This window comes from Antedon mediterranea, chromosome 6 (assembly GCF_964355755.1).
Source record: "Antedon mediterranea chromosome 6, ecAntMedi1.1, whole genome shotgun sequence".
NCBI classification, from domain to species: Eukaryota; Metazoa; Echinodermata; class Crinoidea; order Comatulida; family Antedonidae; genus Antedon; species Antedon mediterranea.
This window is the reverse complement of record NC_092675.1, coordinates 27,595,831-27,619,148: the sequence shown is the minus strand read 5'-3', so window position 1 is coordinate 27,619,148 and position 23,318 is coordinate 27,595,831. Positions and strand designations below refer to the sequence as shown.

The 23,318-nt window shown below is 32.0% G+C and overlaps 2 protein-coding genes across 3 annotated transcripts in view; both read left to right on the top strand.

Annotated features, from left to right (window-relative positions):
• LOC140052367 (uncharacterized) overlaps positions 1-6,177 on the top strand; it is a 55,078-nt gene extending 48,901 nt beyond the window's left edge. For both annotated transcript variants that reach the window (XM_072097909.1, XM_072097910.1), the window contains 3 exons: positions 364-453; positions 825-962; positions 1,464-6,177. In XM_072097909.1, the coding sequence (XP_071954010.1) occupies positions 364-453; positions 825-962; positions 1,464-3,587 (2,352 nt within the window). In that variant the 3' untranslated portion in view covers positions 3,588-6,177. The remainder of the gene's footprint in view (positions 1-363; positions 454-824; positions 963-1,463) is intronic.
• Positions 6,178-6,553: 376 nt separating this feature from the next.
• LOC140051578 (leucine-rich melanocyte differentiation-associated protein-like) lies at positions 6,554-22,002 on the top strand. Its single transcript, XM_072096832.1, has 7 exons — positions 6,554-6,718; positions 7,455-7,555; positions 8,724-8,852; positions 9,438-9,575; positions 10,507-10,630; positions 19,506-19,590; positions 19,781-22,002. The coding sequence occupies exons 1-7, from the start codon at positions 6,647-6,649 to the stop codon at positions 19,858-19,860; spliced, it is 729 nt and encodes a 242-aa protein (XP_071952933.1). The 5' UTR covers positions 6,554-6,646; the 3' UTR covers positions 19,861-22,002.
• Positions 22,003-23,318: the final 1,316 nt, after the last annotated feature.

Here is a 23,318-nt window from a genome sequence, read left to right as displayed (position 1 = left end):
AAGATGCTTTACTCTCATTGCCTCGTCCTTCGCATGGGATGTAAAGGCTTTGTTCCCGTGTACATATAGTGAAGAACTTGGTACACTATTTGAAAAGAGTAGGGAATTGTCTCTCGGTGTGCTGATCTGGTAGGCCCTTCACTGCTGGCTGCCGTGGGTTTGTAGAGGGCCTAATCCGAATTACCTCAGCTTTCAGTTAAGCTTGCACACCAGAATAAATACATTTAACATTTGAAAACTGTGAAATTGGCTTTAGTAATATTCACCTAAGATACCATAAGCATCAGAATAACGTTGATTTGGATGTTCCTTGCATTAATTGTGTGTTGTAAAAAGAAATATTGTTTCTCTTTTGAATTTTAGGAGGAAATTGTTGAGACTGAGCTTCAAAATCTAGCAACATATTTAAGCCCCATGTACAAGCAGATGGCTCCAGCATCTTATGAACATCAGGTAAGGTAGCAAAACAAATTCGCCTAGTGGAAAATCGGCTTAAAATATTAAAGGATTTATACTTTCTGAACATAGCTGTATTGTGCAGGTTTATGTTTTGTTTATGTTTTACTAAATTACAATTTATTAGTATTACAATATATTATATAAGTTTTAAAATACAAAAGACTGATGTATTGTACAATAGGGCATGTACAATTAGGTTGTCCTGAATTTATCATCAATCAAATATTTTTTCTCTATTGTATTTTATTTGACTGTTTTTTATTTGACGGTTTTTATGTATGATGTTTGAGATGGATTCGAAATATAAAAAAAACAAATGAAAACTATTGGAAACATTTTTTCAACTATGTATGTATTTGTTTCAGGTTCATTTTGAAAAAGAAGGAAATGAATGCAGAATAGGTTATGGTACGAGTCGACCATTTGGTGGCGTTACTACATGTATGGACTTCTGTGCACATGCTCACAGGGATCAACAGAATATGAATAATGGTTGTACAGTGGTACGTTCATGTCAATTAACAAACCTTCTACTTGACTGCATTTTGAGACGTTTAAAATAACAGAGGTCCCAAAAATCGAGAGAAATTATGAAGGCATAGCACAACAAAGGCACTAAGAAAGTTGGGGAAAAAATACATCTTAACTATTATAGAAGGTGCTATTAAAAACAATCTTGTGCATCTGTATTTATATTAAAAGAAGACGATGCTATGCCCTTTCCAGATCTGGCAAAGACAGACAAAGTGTTGATGAAACGCATCAAATGCTAGGGCTTACTAGAACTAAATAAAAAATGTACGGTATATGGAATGTCATTTTTTCCATATCAGAAACAATCTAGAGAAATTGTCTTAGCAAAGAGGTCTTTCCGCGATTATCAAGAGTGTTAGGATGTCTTTAATTATGATAAGCAAGCAGACGACTAGGTTGATTAGTTAATTTATTTTCTGCATGATTTTCTCTCAGTCTTTAAAATGTTATATTGTTGTCTTTCTTTTTAGGTTGTAACATTAACGAAAGAAGAAGTGAGAAACATTAAACCAGATCCCGGTGATGAACAACTTCATGTGCTCCCACTCTACTATCTAGACAGTACTGACGAACATGGTGACCCGGAAGGTCAACGTGCCAAAGTTCAAAGTGGCGCAATTGAAGTTTTAACAAACTACTGCAAAGAGGTTCGTTTAAAACCAAAAGATCAAATTGTTCCACGTGGCAGAGGTAAAAGAAATAAAGATTCAAGCTCAGATAGTCCGAGTAAGCGTGCCAAGGCAAGTGCACAGAGTGCTGCAGCTGAAAGCGAAGCTAAAGAAGCAAATAAAAAGACAGTTTCGGAAGTTGTCGTAAAGGATGAGTTTAAGAGAATCGGTCCACAGCATCGTGTCCAGCTCTCAAATAAACATATGCAAGAGACGAATGTCTCGGCTTACAATCAACGCAATCATTGGCAGATGGCTCGACAAACAGACAATCTTGGAATACATCTCATGAATGGCATGCATCCTGGAATAATGGGTCAACAGTCTCATTTAGGAATGGCATATCCATATGAAATGTACTCGCAGTATCCAGCCTATCCACAGTACTTTCCAATACCAGGTCTGCTAGGCCAAGATAAGATACATCCAGAAGCCAACATGCATGGTATACATCAAAGGTTTCAGGGCCACCTACCAGGTGTACACATGAATCCTTTTATGCATGCACAGTCACATGTTAGGCCTCAATTCGAAGATGTGAAACCCGATGTGAGACGTTTAAATGCTCTAATGGCACAATCAGATTTCCAGGGTGCTGCAATGTTACATCGGCAAGATACTCCAAGTGCAATGTACGGTCCACACGGACAGCCTATTCCACAAATTGATCTCACACGACACGATCACTGGAATAGGGCTGCAAGTATTGAGCATGGTGCTCGTCCCGTAGGAGGACCAGCAAGTTTCCATGCACCTGTTGTTTCCGGGTTCGGTCTTCCGGGTCAGCATCAAGCTGGCCCTGGAGCACGAGGACCGGTCGATCCAAGTTTACAGTCGCAACAACTAGGACAACAAAATCCTTCGAGCATATGGCGACCGCCAATTGAAGATAAAGTGACAAAAAATGCTGCATCACCACAAGACTCAGGTACAACTTCTGCTTCAACTCCAAAGCCTGGGACTGTTGACTTAAATACTCATACGCCTAAAAACAGTGGACTAATGTTTGGAAATCAGGCATCTCCACATAATTTCCCAGGACAAGCTGCAAATCAATGTCCTGGAAGACCAGGTTCTAATCAAAGTGCCGGTGGAAATGTCTCAAAAGATGCTTCCAGTGTTCCAGGCTTCTACCCTCAGGATTTAGCAAGACCAGAAGTTAATGAATCTAGACAAGATAGCCAGGGGACAAACATTCAAATGTTTCCAGAATCCGCACCTGGACAACTACATGCTAATCAGATGCAAATGCACCCTGCTCAAGCTAATTTACATGCCTCGCAGGGTAATTTACATCACCAACAGGCTAATTTGCACAGGCAACAAATGGCTGCACAAATGCAACATATGCCAACAGGTCACCAGTTAAAACCACAAGATCAACCAGCAGGGAACGACATAAAATCACTCACTCCACCAACGTCGGATCATGAAACATACACGACTAGCAATGCACATTGTTTTAGAGATGCCACTATTGGTGGAGTAGCTGTCGCGCTCACTCATGGGTCGGTTCTGTTCGAGGTTGCGAAACGTGAACTCCACGCTACAACTGCACTGCATCGACCTTGTAGGCAGCATCCATCAAGGATTAGTCTGGTGTTTTACCAACATAAACATTTGAACGTTAGAAACCATGGTATGAAGGAATATGAGGACAAGATGATGGCTAGACATCAGGAACAAGAGGAAGCAGCTCGACTTGCTGGTGAAGAAACACCAACCAAAGGTCGTCGCAAGGCAGGTAATAGTGCAAAAGATTCCAATTCTTCAAAGAACCCAAGTGCAAAGGTCCCAGAAATACCATTGAAACGTGCAAATACTCAAACAACAGAATCTCTTTTTAACACGGCACCGGAGATGAAATGTATCGTTAGTGGTCCATATCAGAAATGGAGCTGGGGACAAACTCCACAGCTAACGTAGTACAAAGTGTCTTTAAAAGACTAATTATGTACCTTTAAATTAATGTCCACTCCAATGAAAGACCGCTTTTCTGTCAAACAATTTATGTACCAAATACAACAGATTATACATTTAGATTACTTGAAATGTTAGTATGATAGAAAACTAGTCTTTGATTGGACGTTGGCTTATAGAAAAGTGTTTAATTAATTACAAATTTGTTTTTAATTAGTTAAATAAAACTAGCAATTTAAAATTGAATTTAAAAACTATACTATACTAGATAGACAGGACCAAATTATATTGAGATTTGTGAAAATATTGTTATAGATATAACAATTATTTGTTACATATAACATCATTTTGTTAGATATAACATTATTTTGTTAGATATAACATTATTTTGTTAGATATAACATTATTTTGTTAGATATAACATGGTTTTGTTATAGATATAACACTATTTTGTTATAGATGTAACACTATTTTGTTATGTGTAACATTATTTTGTTAGATATAACACAATTTTGTTAGATATAACACAATTTTGTTAGATATAAAACAATTTTGTTAGATATAAACACTATTCATAAGTTAAGTCAGTACTGAGATTGAGTATTATATGAAAGCTATAAAAGAGGATGGAATATATAAAAAATAATTCACAATCAATTTTGACAATATATAAAGTTAGTAACCCACTTTTCAGGAATTAACTACATTTTGTACAATCATGGGTACGTGTTTATAATTTGATATTGCACAAAATTCAATTTTATATGAATGTCTCTAAATATTACATAGAATTTTATATCAATGAAGTTTCAATTAACTCAACTAGATTGATAAATAAATTAAGATGCACTTTTTACTAAATCATTAAAATGATTTATTATCAATTTACACATTTTAATTGCATCGCTGTCAGTTTTTACAGAAACTAACTGTATTTAGAACATTTTAAAAATTTACTGTTAGACAGTAACAACTAAATTTAATATTTTAGTTTTTTATTCAATGCGAAACTGAAATGCTGTGAAATAGAATTTGATATCATATTTGTTATATTTGTAATTCTAAAAAAAAACCCAATTTAGAAATCTGTTTATAGTGTAGAGTATTTTCAGAGAATGTTATCTGGAATCTATTTTTATTTTTAAATTAGAAATTTCAGTTATTTATTGTTAATTTCCATGTGAAAAATTATTTGTGTTGTGTATATTTTTGTCAAAATTTACAATAGATTATTTTGTAATTAGCTTATTTAATTTATCCGATTTCACATGTTAAAGGGAAACTTATCTTAGCATTGTATGTATGATACATTTTGTTTAGACTGTAACGGTGGGAGATGTTAATTCCATCACCTTTAATCTTTTGATTTCTTATAATTTATCTGTTTTCTTCCTGATAAACAGAGTCCGATAATTTATAAATTAATTAGCGGATTTCTTTTGGGGTAGGTGCAAATATGTAGTTGTCTTTTTTAAAGCTTATTTATTGATGATACTCTTGTAATTCTTGTGTGACAGAGAGAGAGCAAGTGAAAAACCATGAATTGTTTTTGTGTATATTTATGAAGTTTTATTTATTTTTAATTTCATCCAAATTAATTATTAATTTTTTTTTCTCCTGTATTAAAATATATGTAATGCTTATCTCAATGAAAACTATGTATTTGGAAATTAAATAGTCAAATGAGAAAAGAAAAAACCCTGATACATAAATGGTACTTTTCATCCAGTATTAAGAGAATAACCTTACTAGCTCAGGGACCTAAACTTTTAAAACCTGAATTAAATTGTCCATGTTGTCAAATTATTTTTACAACTTTTCTATGAAAATAATGTGATAACCAATTAGTGTTTATAATCCGTGTTAAAACATGGTATTTAAGATTGTTAAAATCAATGTATAATACGTTATAGTATAAATATTTAAAATCTTAAAAACTATAATGATTTCCATTCAATTCAAGTTTAAAATGTTTGAGTATAAATTTTTCTCGGTAATAAATTGTATATTCATATATGAAAATTAAATTTGTTAAAATACTTGTAGTATAAAACATAAAAACTATGTTTCAATATTATTATTTCATAAAGTACACATTGGTGTATGTGTTTAAACTTTGTTTCTAAACAATAACATTATATTTTGGATTTTAATGATGACAGAGCTTGGTAATATTCAAGATTTTTTATTTTATAGATATTTCATAATGAATTACTGAAAATTGATAAATGTTGACTTTTAAAATATTTGTTTCATTTTCTATCAGCATCAGAGTTACTAATTTTTAGAGTGTGTGAAATTTTCGTTTAGTACTCCAATCAGTACAGAACAAATTTAATTATGTTCTAATTACGATAGAGGGGGGTGTTTTTCTAGTTCCCTGCATGTTATTGTCATTATTGTGAAGTTTATCTAATATAGTTGTGAAATAAATCAGTTGTATTTATTTCAGTGCATACTAGCTATAGTGTCTGTTTTTGTTATCTCGATGGATGTATTCTATGTAATCACCATCTTATATAAATTATGTATATAATAATTGATTTACATTGTTGGAAAGCAAGGTGAATAAAGAATCTCATACCATGATGGTGAACGTTTATTATTGTTACTCTGACTGTTTTGTATGACTTGAATATAGCTTTGATCCGTCCACTGTATTTAAATTGGTCAAATTAACTAGTCCAATTCAAACACTGCTTCGTTACAGTACTTTACCGAAACTATGGTAATACCATAGTTTCGGTAAAACTAAACCATACTGGCTAAAAAGTCTAAAAGTGCGACTGGTCAACCCATGAGTTTACCAATTCATCGTGACCATGTAGTTCAATTTTAGTTTTTAGTGTAATTAAATTTTGATAAACTATCTGGTGAAATTATCCAAGTGCGAACAGGGGTCTAATTTACCAATCGCCTTGGGAGAAGTTTACCTAGGATTAATTTTCCAGTGTGACTGCAAAATTGAGGGCGCAATTCAAGTCAGGTGAATACGACTATTTTTTCGGAAAGGAAATGAAATTCTCTGATTTTTATCAAAACAATCTTTTTTTCAAATAGGAGAAATGGAAGACTCGGAGAAGAAAGAAGATGATCAAGTTCAATCGTTACTGGTTCCAGTTATCCAAGGAACTCAGGTGTATATTATATTGTTACTTGTTTCATAAACAAAGAAAATATTTGCTAGGCCAAGCTAGCTAGGATGATGTAAGAACCGTGCGCGTCTAGGCTAGCATTCATATCCTCACCACACATTTAATTACTGTACTGCAGTATTATATAGGCCTAGGCCTAGTAATACTATAGGCCTAACTAAACTAGCCTAGGCTAGATAGAGGCCTGGCGCAGTCCTACTGTATACCAACTATGTAATTCAATCCCAGTACATTTCATTTGGTACACAGAACAAATGTACTGTACTGAACTGTTATATTATTACACTTACAGTTCAGTAGTAGTATTATTATTATTTAGGCCTAGGCTAGGCCTACTAGGCCTAGTCATTTAATTTATAGTTTAGGCATTTGGTCTCGTGACGGTGTTTTGATTCTGTACCCTACCAGCTAGAGCCACAGGCCTATAATAGATTTAAGAAGCTGTGTTTCAGAGGCATGTGTGCATACAATACGAGTGATGCAATTTTTTATCTTTGTTGATGACTCATATGAGTAGGCCTAGGCTAATAAAATACCTAAAATATACAGGTAGAGGGACCTAGCCAGCTAATAACTAAATTTGCATTTTTAATAATAAAATCTTAATTTTTAGATTAATGAAAAAAAAAATGTCCTCATGCTCTAGTTGCTGTAAGACCTGTCTGTTTTATCACACCAACCAATTAATATAATAGTTTTCTGTGGTTTTCTTTTTAAGTTGTCTTTAATAGGAGCTGACCTTATATCTGTGCCAACTGGTTTGTGTGAAGAATACGGACAAGTTATCACTAGACTAGATTTAAGTTTCAACAGTTTACGGTAAGTAATTCATTTATTAGTTAGATCTAAAAAAGTATACATAGGTGGCCAATCAAAATGAAAAGAAACTAGAAATTACTGAACAACATTCATTTTATTGGGAGAGACGTGTTTAGGAAGTTGATTTTATAAACATAATTCATTTTATTTTCCAGTTGTGTATGGCCATCTCCTTATTTTTAAACATAAGGAATGTGAAACTTAACAAACACAAAAGCGGTATTACAACTCTGCTAGTAAAAAAATAAGTTAGAAATGCGTCAAGTTGATGTCATTTTGATCCATATTATAAATCAATTACAAATCAATTTTCTGCATGACTTAACTTTTTAATAAACATGAATATTATTATTTAGAGGTACATCTAAATTTCACATGATACTATGGGTCCGGGTTCTCAAATGGTCCTCTTGCCAAATCCTGCCTGCTGGCCAAATATGAGCTAACCACTAAGTTAAGTATTGAATGTGCCATTAGACATCACCAGTGATTTGCACTGTGAGTGGCCGAGCGGTTAAGACAGTGGAACCGTAATTACGTAGCCATAACATCGGCAAGGGTTCGAGGCTCACTTACTCCATGGTTCTGGTGGTAGAACGAGTTTTCTTGGATAAGGACTATAAACCGTAGGTCCAGTGTACACAACTAGCTTGTGTGCACTTTAAAGAACCTAGTACATCTTTCGAGACGAGTAGGGGGTTACCCCGGTGTATTAGTACACACACAGCCACTGATCCCCAACTGGGCCCTCTGGGAAATCAGTCTTTGACTGAAGAGGTCACCCAGTATAAAAATAAACTAACTATCTAGCCCAATTTAGATATACTTTTGTAATTTTAATATAGTGTTTTGTCTTTGTTTCATATGTTAAAGGTATTGGTTAGTTGTTGAGTGTATGCAATGCAATTTGTCACCGATTTTTATTTTATACTTATACAGTAGCACCTACATTTTACGTATGGCACGGAACCGAAAGACATGTAAAAAAATCCATGTTGACCTTAAATTGACCCCACATATATAGCCTACTAGAAAAGTACATGCAGATTGTGCGTTGTTTAGATAAAGTGTAAAATCATCGTTCTTGTATTTTCTATTAATAAAACAGTCGCAAAGGCAAAGTATTGTCATAGGCTTTCAAAATAACAAATACTTTTTCTCTTCACAGAAATTTATTTGGTTTGGAGTCATTTTCAAGTCTACAGGAATTGATATTGGACAATAATGAAATTGATGACCAAGTTCGAATACCTAACTTTACACAGCTGCACACGTTAATGCTAAATAAAAACAAAATATCCTTTATATTTTTTTTAAGTTAAAAAAACTTTCAACTGACTAACTGACACACCCTAATGTTTCTACACTCAACCATTTGAAATTTGTGTATATTTTTATATATTTTTTTATATTTTTTAGATTACAAGTACATACTTATCAGTACTGTAATTCAAATTATCTAATAAAAAGTTGTAAATAGAGAGGTATTTAAAAATTACCTTTAAAGTCCAATTTACATAGACGAGCGGTAACAGTAATGGTAAGCGGAAAATAAAAATATAGAATCTATGTTATTTCTTATGAATCATTTACACAAAACATGGATCAGATGGGCGGTTGAGTGGAAAACCCATTCAGGGTAGATACATATTTTATGTGGAAAAAGTGTCTTTCTATGCTTTCTAAAGCTATCAAACTTGATGTGACAAAAACAATATAATGTGCCCATATTATGGTAGTAATATGCCCAAATATGGTAGTGATATGACATCATCATGTCCATGTTCATCACATTTGTTATCACATTAAGTCTGAAAATGTAGATGTGATTTGTAGTGAGCCCTCTATAATTATTGTTGTTTTTCCTTAGTTTTTATTACATCACAGATTTGGAGGTATTATTAGAACAACTAAAAACTCAACTACCAGCCTTGACCTACATTAGTCTCCTAGGCAACATAGCATGCCCAAATGAACTTTCATCATCAGATAAAGATGAAGAAGATTATAAAAGATACAGGTGAACTATTTTCAATATTTACTAATTTTATAATGTATAATTTGCAAAAATTATATAAGCTACATTACATACCCACCACATAAGCCTTGTCTACACTATCAAACTTTATGTGACAAAAAAATGTATATATGGACATGATGATGTCATATCACTACCATATTTGGGCACATCACACTTTTTTGTCCAAGTTCTATTTTGCTAGTGTAGACAGAGCTTAACCTTAACCATAGACATTTTACAGCCTGTACTTTTGACCTTTGTCCACCCTTGGAATATTCACATGGTTGAACATTGAACTTTGTTAATTTTACCAAGACTGTGATAAGATCTACTGGGCAGCTAGTGGTCAGTAAAATTAACCATTAGGGTTAATTTAACCTTAAGGAATTGTAGCCACCGTTTGGATTGGACTTTGACTTGTCACCTTCAGCAGAATTTGTCTTTAAACTTTTAACATTTCAGATTTTGAAAACTGGAGAAATGAAATACTGAGAAACTATATAAAAGCATGGCAAAACTGTTAAAATACATTACATCCAAACATAGAGGGCTATAATCTTGGTAGCTAGTCATTTTCCAAGCATGGCATATGCCATTGTGCATATTGTATTTTCTTTGTACTAAAGATGGAAAATACTTTTAATTATTGTAAGCTTAAATGGTATATTTATGCAGAATATTTTAAGTATAAAAAAAATCTGAAGAAATTGCACATTTAACGGGAAACATAAAGTAACAGAAACTCCCAAAAAGAGAAATTATCGTAAGAGGGAAATCTGACATTTTGCGGTCCATCTACATTCACATTGACATTGTATTAATAAATACATATATATATATATATTATAAATTGTTTAAATATAAATATATACATAAATATTGCATGCAATAATATAAACTTTTTTGTCTTATCTTTTGTCTTTCTCTACAGATATTTAGTATTATACAATCTTCCAAAGTTAAAGTTTCTTGACTCAAAACAAGTAACAAGAAAAGAAAGAGAAGAATCTAAAAGAAAGGGCGCTTTTTTAAGGGTCGTTAAGCCAATGGAAGCGGTAAGAGTTTTACTTTATTTTAACAGTGGATTTTTTGTATTAAATAAATGAAAATGTATGTTTGATACAGCACTATGGTACCAGCATGTTGTTGTAGATATTAGGGACTTTTAGATATGAGTGGGTCGTAGTTGACTGTTACTCGTCGACAGATATATCAACGATTAGATCAAGTGGACATTTACGTTGACGTGCCAGTGAACATATGACGTAATGACCGCGGGATCATCTGACCTTGTAATCTCTATTACACCCCGCTGGGCCGTTGGAAGTACACAACCTTAGGCCAGCCAACAGTAAGTGTGCAGCTTAGACCTAGCCTACATTCTTAATTTGAACAAAGGCTGGCGTCTGAGTGATAAGAACCAGGCCATAATCTGTATTTTTAAACACTTTATTTAAATTAACCAATAATTCACAGCAAATATTTTTTATTACATCATACTGGTACTCGTGTCAGAGAGCGAACACCAAAATGCCACTGAACAAGTGCTTAAATTTGCCAGTCGACAGGCCAGTTACCTAGCGCATTCGCATATCATAAAAATGACGTAATAGTGTAGCAGTCAAAATAATTGATGTGAAAATCTAAAAGTACCTATTGGCTTATGTCAACAACTAGAACCACATAAAGAGGTGCAGGATTTGTTCTATAATAATTCCTCCACATATATCAGCTATTAGCAGATAACAAAATATAGAATGCGAGATAGCTGACCTATTCTAACCATTAAAATAATCTCTTTCAAATATATTCTCTTATCAACTATTAAAAGAAAAAGAAAATAATCTCTTTCAACTATATTCTCTTCTCGACTATTTAAAGAAAAATTTCACAAGTCAGCTCTTTGTTGGCTATTTCCTGCAAATGCTATTTTCATAGAACCAATCCTCCACCTTCTGGAAGTATAACTCAACTCATTACCTATTTCCTCAAAACTCTTTGAGCAACAGGTTGGTTGAAATCGAAAGCAACGGAGGTGTTTATGTCAGCGTTGAACTGAAAGTAACTCACTGTAGGTCACCTGTAGCGGTCATGTCCTCAGGTACATGACCCGTAGCCAGGATGTTGAGGTCTTTCGCATTCTACACGCCTGTGTCTATAGTTCCAGTAAAATAAGACATGCGTGTGCAACTGAAAGTAAATTACTGAATATGTTGACGTATGCCTGTCATTTGTGTTCAGTCGATCGAAGCATTGCATTTTTTGGAATTTCCTTTCAGTTCTAGGTTGACGCAAGCCTTGATTTTTATATAACTTAGATAAATGAAATAAAAAAATTGCATTTAATCATGTGACACAAAAGTGACTAGCTCAATTTTGAGGTGGTGTTTAGTTGTTCAAGACAGTTGTCATAATGGTGTCACTACAACTTTTTGAACAATCCTATATTCATAACTTATTTCTTTTTGGCTATTTTGAAAATCATATTAAGCTTATGGGTTAAAAACATGTGCGAATTTCAAAGGGTTAAATTGGTTTTTCTGCTTGGGCTGCATTAATATTAAGCTATAACCATAAAAAAATAGATTTTAAACGCCAAATGTATATACTTAAAATCTGTCGTCTTTCTTCCTCGTGACTATCACATTAGGCTTATGGTTTTTTTTATTTATTAAAAATTTGGCAAATGGCCCAAAAGGAAACCATGGGCCAATGGCCCAACACAGAAGTGGGAAGCTCGGTTCAGGCCATGTGTAGATCAAAGGGTTAAACTTTGGATTAACTTGTACAGGTTTTGTGAAAGTCAAGACCTTGTAGTGTCTTTGTGTTTTTCAAACTTTTACATCAATCAATACATTGGTAAACCTTGCTGTAAGATTGTTCTTTTATTTTCAGTATACATATTGTACTCAGTTTGATCTGGATTGAAAAGTAAAATATCTCATTGTAAAAGTGTAATTCACTCTGGCCTCATTTTGTACGACTTGTATTGTAAATATCTTTGTGGATTTTATTGAAATTAAGTGAAATTATATACAGTAAAACTCCTATTATTAAATGACACCTAAGACAAAGTCTCTTAATAATGGTGTCCCATCAATATTGGTTGGCATAGTATTAAATTAAATGCTCTGTTCGTTTCAGGAATAAAATGTCCAAAAGGAGAGGTTCAACTGTCGTTTATTCCATTTGTCCAAATACATTATAATATGTACAGTATCTTAAGTTCGTACTTATGTTTGTAACAGTTTGTAACTGTTGCTGATGACACACTACTAGTTTTTCTAGGATTCTATGATACAAGATAAAAAATTAGGAATACAGAAAAACAGAGAAGGTTATCAATATAAAATGCAATACTGAAACACTGAAACTAAAAAAAAATTAAGTTAATCAAATTTGTTTTCCAGGCTTTTCGAGGGCTACTCATGTTATACCAAATTCGTGACACAGGGAGACAGAAATCCCATTGACCCATTGACCCATGGCGCTTGGGAACTTACTTACTGTACCCTTTTTCCCCTTTGTCTTATAGTATAGTAATTTTATCTTAATTTACTTTAGAGATAACAACAGGTAAGATTTTAATCAAGCTTAGGAAGCTAAGCATACTATAAACGGTTTTTGTGGTTAGAGGGTAAATCTATGCTTGATTTCACCTGGCTGGCTTGTATCCCTAATCTGTAAGCCTGCCTAACTTTTCAAGGTTCTTCCTCTTATTTTTACCTGTCGGTGACCTCCTAACCATCCTTGTTTTAGAATTATTACCTTTATATGTTTTTATCTATCATCAATTAAAACATTTCTAATGGTTTATTAAGATTCAAATTCAAATTCAAATAAACATTTATTTCTTTCATTCATATTTGAGTAAAAAACATTATAATTTCTGATATTTTATAAATAAATATTTTTTTTTTTTTGGAGATATAATACAGTAAATCATAATGTATAAAAAGATGATTCAGTTATATACAAAATGAAAGAGGCAAAAAAACCCAAGAAAGTATCGATCAATTGGAAAAAAAAAATCCAATTGAAACTTGTATGTTGGGAAGCCATGTAAGAAGATTATATACTTATATATATAAATGTAAACACATAACTACACAAACACAAGTTTAAGAACTAAACTTTACCATTAAGTATGGAGTTTTTGGAAATTAGGAACGAAATAACAAAATTTAGGCTAGCACAAGTTTGTGTAAAATCGGGATTTCATATATACGGTAATACAAATAAATGAATAGAAAGAAAACATTAAAACATGTGGCAATATTATATTATGTTGGTATTTTTATATAGCACTTTTAACCAATCAAAAGATTGTCCTAGATCGCTTGAAAATAAAAGGAGGGTGAAAAAAGCAATCATATGGCTAAAATTCAACCCCGTCCCTACCCACCACTAACAATAGCCTGCATACTCCTGTTGTAAAGCTGGCTTGTGAACTTAGTACAGCACTGTGTTATATTGTAGCTCGTAATCTAATACGAGCAGCAACTTAAACCTATCCAGATGATAATATTGTCAATTATATTATTTATAGAACATTTATTGTAATCACATGATCTTGTTGTCAACATGCTGCGTTTATGTGGAGGCTTGTTGAAGGTGTTACTCGATCCAAACTGTACATTGGTCTGTTCAAATTACCCCTTTATTAACTCGATGAGAGCCAATCAGAGAGTATTGTGAAACCCAGATTAGTAATGGCGTGATAGGTAATGTTTGCAGATATAAATATGGTCGTCCCTGGTTTTTGGTTCGAGTAGAAGCAGATGTTAGCATTAATTATTAATTTCAAGGTTGAATTTGAATTGTTTATACATTTTTCTGTATGCAAAATTTCTGGGCTAGAAAGTTTTTAACTCTGTTTAGAAATGACATAACATGACATTACATGACAACACAGTAAAAGTGGCGTGCTGAGGGGGTTGTGTTGGTGGAAGGTGTCAGGATATATATACCACTATTATCAGGAATGGTGTCACCCTTTAACTCCAACTTCCAGTACATAAAAAGCAACAAAGCAAATTACTTAGTACTCAAAGTTACAATTGTTAAAATAAGTATTAATAAGTCAACTTATTAAGTTTTTACCAAAGAGAAGTAAGTTATATTTCATTATGGTTTATTGATTATCAATAAATTCGTATTGTTGGATATTTTATTCGGGAAGTAGATACAGTATTCGTTGAGTATCTAAATACTTGAATAATTTGAACAGTTAGGAAAACAGGGAAAAAGTACAAATACTTTTTTGTTCAGGTTGTTTTCAATCCTTTTCACCAAATCTAGTGTTCACCTGATAAGAGTAGTAATAACAGATTTTCAATTTGACAAATATTATGCTGTACACTATTGTTTATCAACTGAAAATATATTTTTATGCCTGAAAATAGTTCCCTGACATGTCTATATAAATAATATTATGAGAATGAGTATATTCTATAAATAGTTTCCTAGAATAATATATAATTTTCACATTATTTTCAATAGTGGAAGTTGTACTGGTAGGCTTGTATCAGTTCTGGTTTATGTTATGAATAGAAATATGTGACGGTTCAAACTGTCTGGAAGCCCACGGCGTGAAGCCTATTATAGTCATTATTCATAATCATTATCTTCATTAACAAAATACTGGTTGATGAATACTATATTAGTAAATTATGAGAATAATTTTCTATACATTTGTGTATACAATGTATTTCTGCGTGGCATGTAGTTTTATAGGCCTTACTGCATTCAAACACCAGCTCTCATCACTGTTAAGCAACTTTGGGCTTGGTTACGTCATTGAATGGAAGACCGCATCCTGAGGTGAACCTGATTAAAGTTAGCTAATATTGCTATAATATGCAAATGTTGAATGTTTATGAGTGCGATGGTACAAATAATTTCATGATGTGAAAGATGAATTCTATTCTTTAAGTTCTATTTAATACTAACAATATGAAGAGAAACAATGACTAGAGACTCTGTCTGCACTATTGAACTTTATGTGACAAAAATCTGTGATGTGCCCATATATGGACATGATGTGCCCATATATGGACATGATGTTTTATCACTGCCATATTTGGGCATATCACACTTTATTTGTCAAAGTAGTTTGATAGTGTAGACATTATTATTATATTGTTTTATTTGAATACTCTGCAAGAAGGAATGAAATCAGTATAATGTTCAGACTACATAAACACTTCACATTGTAATTGACTAAAACTCACCCTGGATAGTGCAGCTTTAGCTCATTGTGTTGAATAAATCAAATCTGCGGTTTTTTCCCAGGGTACCGCAACTTGTTTGCCCAGGTACATTCGAGCGCTTAAGATACAGTATGCAGTATGCCTCACATTTTGACAATTAGACAAGACAAGTTTATTTCTAGATAATCCTAGAGTTTGTTGATATATTTTGCTGATCTAGGGTCTTAGAGGAAAGACGGATGGACCCCAGTGGTTTCACGGAAACTAACATGACGACAGCAATGATGCAGTTTTGAAAGGTTAATTTAAAAACTTCTAGTAAAAATACAATTTAAACTTTGTATAGTTGTTGTTCAACATTTCTAAACCCCTTCCTCACCCTCCTTTGTTTTAAAAATCATATGACCACCCTTGCCACCTTAGATAGATCCTTAGAATTTCCTGTTTTTTTAAATATTATTAAGTTAAAGATGTATTTTCTCCCCGACAAAATAATTCTTTAAACAATTTTTGTTGAATATGCCATTTTAATGTCACATATATCTACTTTGACCAAATATTGGATAGAAAAACAATTTATTTACCTAAAAAAACTGTAATTTAAAGCAAAAATAGTCAAATTGGTTCTGTTGAATTTAACCATCTATTTTGTCATTCAAGTGAAAACATTATTTTTGTGAACTGATTAACTACAATATAACCTATATATATAATATTCAAAGTCTGATTTAATTAATTTAAATGTTTTTGGGGGACAATACATCTTTAAAAAGAAACCTATGATTATGAATGATATAAATAAAGATAATTTTGTAAAATGTATGTTGTCTTTACTTCATCATGTTCATTATCATTAAATACTATCAACAAGGGGTAATTATTCCCTCTAGGGTCATCCCCCTATGGTCATCCTCCTTTAGGGTGAACGGAGTTCTAATTCACAAGGGCAAATGGACAATGGAATAGAACGGTCTGAATCAATGTCCACATGAGCAGTAGCCTTGTTTGTTTACTCAAAGCTAACTAGATCCAGTACTGCATCAGCACGTACACAGCATTCACAATAGGTGTTTACGAAGATTGTAGAGATTGAACGCAGTTGACCTGATACTAAGTCATGTAAACACCTAAGTCTCTCAAATAACAAATTGTCTATTGTTCGTTCATTTTTATATCAAATTAATATTTGTGGACGGATAACAACTTTCATTATGTTTTAATTCATTCCAAGTTTGAGAATTAAAATATTAATGATAATTTATTCTTTTTTTGTAATGGAATATTATTTACAATAGGCTATTGTTTTCTGCCCCTATATGAGGATGATAATTAAGTCCTTTTGATAATATTTATGTATAATTCATAACAATTTTAGAAGTATTAAATATTAATGATGGTTTCTTTGTTTTTAATAATTTGTCTGTATGAATTATTCATACAAATTTAGACTTGAATTCATTTACATTTTTAATTTTGTTTATACAGATATTGCAGGTATTAATATTTGCTACTTACTGTGTATTTTCAACCAATAGTGATATGCACTTTAATAATTTTATCTGTATATAAGTCATTGCTATATAAATTATTGCTATTTATTGCCAATATTTATAGGCCCCTTTTTTATAGGCCCTTTTTTTATAGGCCCTTTTTTTATAACCCCATGTCATAACTATCAACTGATCTACTCTCCAACATCTGATTTTATAAATGTAATTTGATTGGACAATTGTGGGTAACATAATAAATGAACTGCACTTATATATAGCATGCTCGACATTAATGATTGTCTGATAGTATTTTTCAAATCTTTTTGCAATAAAAAAACTTCATACATAAAAACAAACAATAGCGCCGCATATTTTTTGCTTGACTTTGGCATATAAACAACAACATTAAAAATGACCATTAATCGGTAGTAACATTTTTGGAGAGTTATATGTACTAATTTTAACCAAAAAGAGATGAAAAAAGTAGAATTAGCCTAGATCAGTTTCAGTTGCCTTATGCGGCTTTTTTTTCCTGTATCACTAGACCTAGATATGTTAATTCTTTGTCATTATTCACAGTAGTTGTGAAAACAAATATTGAATGTTTATTTGTGAAATGATACAAATAATTTCTTTGGTTAAAGAAGAACATTTTTTTATATTTTCACTTGGCATTCCCATTGTGAAAATATAACCCGTCATCTTTCACCCCATGAAATTATTTGTACCATTTCACTCATAAACATTCATTATTTTTATATGAAGTAAAAACCATTACTTTACAAAAGTTTTAACAAATACTTTAACTGTAGGTGCATTTCTAGTTAGATCATTTTAATTATTCCACAACATTGCACCACGATAAGTCAGACTTTTCTTTTTATACTCTGTTTTTAGATGAACAACATTTAGTATTTAGTCATTTGACCTTGTGGGGTAATTTTTGGGTTTTAAGGGAAAAACGTTCAGTAAGATAGGATGGAATTATATTGTTTTATTGTTGTATGTGTTGCTGGGGTGTGAAAGGATGTAAAGCATCATACAGCTAGTTACCTATATTTTGTTTACGATTGTCACTAAATTGGACATCAATCAATCACAATTTTCCCAATTTCTTTATTTTATGGTCAAAATTTGCACCAGTTTGACCATTAACTGACCTTTACGTGATATGGTCTGTGGTTGGAAGTACGTTTTGTTTACTACCATACATTTGCACGTTATCAACATAAGAGAACAGGCTTTTATTTGGGTAGAGTAAATGAGATTGTTTAAGCGGCAGATGATATATTCTTAATTTATCCTTATACAGTGTATACTGTGCGGGGGTCGTTAGCCTCTATCGAAAGTTAATGGTCTGTTTTCAGCAATGGAGGAAGTATATATAAGGAGATAAGATTAGTACTAAGCTTTCTCTATATTTACTATCAATCATTCATTTATTGGAAAACATGTCCATACAATGACACTCATAAAAGGTGAAAAATGTAATGGTTGGTAGTAATAGCAATATTCGTCATACAACGACGTACACTTATTTGGAGTATATTTATTACTTGGATTGGATAATTTTTTTAATTAATTTAGTTATCTTTGAGGATCTTTTGGTTTTTGAAAATAGATCTATTAAATTAAACTAGTTGGAATCAGAAATTTAGGAAAATAGTATTAGCCAAAATAAACCTATTTTCATTCAGTCATTTAGTTGAGTTTGATAGGAAAAGAGACTTACTTGTGTGTTGTTCATTACATAGCAGCTTAATAAATCATTTGTAAAAACATATTAGTAAATAATACGTTACAACATGACAAAGATTAAAAACAGCTCAAAGAGGAATTTATACTTTCTTCCGACAACAGAGCTGCTTTTTACCACTAAATCTCACGCAAATAAATGTTTACCTGAGAAGTGATTAACTCTTACATCTTACAGATACTACCCTTTTTTTCTAATGGCAAAAAAAAAAATCTTGTGTATAGCAATTTGTCTTAATATACTCTATATAAAAAATATGCGCATTTCGATCATCACTGTTCAGTAACTGACTTAAAAATGTTTGCTTTGTGGATCTGAATCCTAACCACAAATGTATCGACACTAAAGATCTCTACAGAAAAAATAAATATCTTGTAAAGAAAATGTTTTAAAAATTCATAAATCAAATTCATAAATTTTATATAGGCTAAAATTTGTAAACAAGAGTTATTTTTTTCTTCATAATATCTAGTCAAGTGATCATGATGTACCGTCATCACCAACAAGCCGCTACACACCCTTACCTCAGGAAGTTAAAGATGGAGGCAATCATCAAGGTATTATTTAAAAAAAATATTTTACAACTCATTTTTTTAAATTCTTATCAAAGACAAAACATCAAAATCTTAAATTAGAAAGCCATACTTTAAGTTTTGACATTAATGTTATGGATCATACCATTATAATAATAGGGGTATTTTAAATATTTACTAGTAATTAAATAATGTTTTGTACATTTTGTTTCAGGAACATTTGGACAGTGCAGATATGTTTACTATGGCCGTCACTCGGAGGGTAATAGGTTTATTCGCAACAATGACCTTTAACGTCTTTGAATTTCAAAGTTTGAAATGAACGAATGAATTTGTATTTTAATATTTTTTTGTGTGACTGACTGAAATAATTTATTTCTGTTCATTATGATATTGATAAACACTGTTCAAAGTAAATTGCAATCATTGTAATGAATTCAATTCAAATAAACATTTATTTCTTTCACTTTTATATTAAAATTAATACATTATAAATTCTGAGATTTTCTTTTTGAGATTTATAATAAATCATAATGTATAAAAAGGTGATTAAATTATATAAAAATGGAAAAAATCCCAAGAAGTATGAATCAATTGGAAAAAAATATAATCCAATTGAAAACTTGTATATTGGGAATGACATTTAATGACTGCCACAATATGAATATGAACGTACAGTCAAACTCTCACAATACCGGACTGTCTGAAAACCAGAAACTCTCCCAATACCAGACTTTTCTTGACAACCAAAAGGTCCTAAATCTCTTTTTACAATTAAAAACAAATTTCGAATACCAGACTTTCCGGAAAACCAGACATATGTGGCTTGCCCAAAGGTGTCCGGTATTTGGCGAGTTGACTGTATTTTAGTTGCAAATTGCACTGAAATTACATTTATACATAATTCATTCATTCAAATAATGTATGACGGATATATATATATATATAATCACAGCCCCTTCATCATTAAAAGTATGTTAAATTTAAATTTGGTGACAGTCTGGCTGCTACAGTAGTATAGGATGAATTCCTGGTACGAACAGTGTTAGATACAACTCATTACTACTTCAACAATACAGTTGTTATAATGTTACAAATTTACTTTTATTTTGTTGTGTTTGAAATTGAATAAAATAAGTAATTAATCAACATGTTGTACCTCATCATAGAATGATTTAGGGCCTGTTCCTCTTTAAAAAATTACAAAATAATGGTTTCTTTGAATTTGGTTCGGAAACCAGTCTAGTTAATGTGGACCTGTTTCTGTTGTCAAAAAAGTATGTTGTTTAAATCTGTATTCACTTTCTCTCAGTAAAAACAGGCCCTTACTAATACCCTAGGTGTCGGTATGCCATTATTCTTCATATAAGATTAAGAGCATTATAAATAAATATTAATTATTGTTTTTTATTTGTGTTTTATTGTTTTTAGAATAAATATATAAATTATGAACGTACACATGCACTGTAAATGCAACTTGCCATTTGTGAAATGCTAGACAAATTTAGATACAAGGAGCCTAGCTTACAATAGCACTGTCATATCTATCGCTGCAAAGAATTTTTCTTCCCTGTTTTTCCACATATTTTTTATTTTGATAAGCCCTAACTTTTCCATAAACAGAACATTCAGTTTCATAAAGATAATGTATAAATTATGTATTTGATTTTGAGAAAGATTCTTATCAGTATTAGTCATAATACAACCATATCATATCCATATCATAGAGATACTATATATCTATGATACAACTCACTTTTGGTATTGAACAATGCAAATGATGTGTTAGTGTGTGGTGACATAGTCTCTGGGATCCTGCATGTGACAATATCCAATAATTGTCTTTAAAATGCCATTGAAATTAATAAATGTTCTTGAAATAAAAAATGAAATCATGGTTGCTATTTATTAAACCTGGAAAAATGTGTTAATATATGTATATAAAGTATCCAATTAAATTGTGTAAATACATAATTTTAAATCATTGTAATTATGTATTTAATATGATGAATACTGTAATCTACTAAATATGTCCTGGTTTTTTTGTGGTTTTTGGACAATTAATAAAAATTTAAAATTATATTTTTAATTCCTGTAGTCTAGTAATAATTTAATTTACATCTTAATTTTAAAAAATCATCTGCAATATATTGTAATGTTCTGTTGTGTGCTTCGTGTGAGTATTAATAGAACTTGCCAAAATAACAAATAAATTGGAATGGTTTGTAATATGGACATTTTAACCTTTTTAATGATAATATGTATGTATTTGTCATTTTAATACATTATTATGGATGTAAATCATACAATTATTATTTATGAACTTTTTTAATTGTATGAAAGTGTATCACAAATTCCAGTTTTTGGGAATATAAATGTTTGGGAAGGTACTGTCATAATAAAATAAACGTTTTTGGAAGACTAAAAAGTGTATGTGTGTATGTTTTAAACCATGGGCCTGTGACTCCAAATAAAGAGAAGTGAAGACATAATAGGCCTATGTTGACAATTCAAAATTTTGATCATTTTCACACTTTTTAGAGTATTGTTTAATAAAAAAATTGACTATTTGATTGATCCTTGGGGATCCTTGGGTCTCTCTGTCCTATTATGTTTGAAATTTGATACTTTATGCATAATTATGATATTTACAAATTTAACCTAGGCCTACAGTACTGCTACAATATTCGATCGACAGAAACAGCTTGAACCCATAATATAACTACTGAGCTAGTGGGTTTTATTCAATTACACGTATAAACAATAGGCCTATATATCCATCCTAATGGCCGGTCATGAGCAGAAGAGGTGTTCACGTGGAATAGACCATAGCGCACATGATGGTCACAGTAGACCATAGGGCCATTGTCATGTGATTAATGCCCCTTTGAGGCCGGCTATTAAAAGAATATCCTTGACAACTGACAGTTCTGAAAGCGAGGCTATAAAAAGAATACCCTTGATATTGAACCTCTCTCTGACAGTTCTAAGGATGCACATGGTCATTTAACATAATGGTAATTGTTTATCCATTGTTCTCTTAAATAATGGAAAAGGGAAATTTCCATCATGCCTTTTAAGTTCAAAATGATTTTTTTTAAAGTAGTACTAGTAGGCTACATTTTCCGGAGATTTTTGCAACACATAATAATTATACGGTTTGCTAACTCCTTGCTTGATGGGTTTACTTTTATATATCAGGGAGTTAAGAACACATAGGCATGCAAAGTTAAGTTAAAATGAGATCACCTAAATACTGTATATTGCATTGCATCATGGAGTAATGATTGCATCGATATTTTGTGAATAAAGGCTTATGTGTCTGAACACACGTTTGGCCATGCTTATTTATTAGCAGCAGCACAGCTGATCAATATTCTCCCAGGCACCTTTCTTACTCAGAGGGCGCATGCGTGTTACCAAGTCGGAGAATTAAGCAGAGCAGCACGATGATGATGATGTAAGTATAGAAATTGAAAAGGCCGCCGTAGTCCAATATGAGAAGAAGCAGCCGCGCAATAACAATATTCCTAAATTCAAATTAAGTTTTACAATTAGCGTCGGCTTGAATGACTATTAGCTGAAGTAGACCTAAAATAGTAAAAGATGATCTTCAAATCACTGCAACTCGAAAAATGGATAATCACACAACAATGACAATAAATGATAGAAGCAAATAAAATCCACTTGATTAATTCAGACTTTAAAAAAAACAACTAACTTCCTTCCTCTAGGCTAGGCCCTACGTGGCA

Excerpts from the sequence above, each read along its gene's own strand:
- LOC140051578 (XM_072096832.1), top strand. The coding sequence starts at position 6,647 with ATGGAAGACTCGGAGAAGAAAGAAGATGATCAAGTTCAATCGTTACTG. Across the intron at positions 6,719-7,454 it reads CAGTTATCCAAGGAACTCAG|TTGTCTTTAATAGGAGCTGA; the intron begins GTGTATATTATA and ends TTTCTTTTTAAG. Across the intron at positions 7,556-8,723 it reads TTAAGTTTCAACAGTTTACG|AAATTTATTTGGTTTGGAGT; the intron begins GTAAGTAATTCA and ends TTCTCTTCACAG.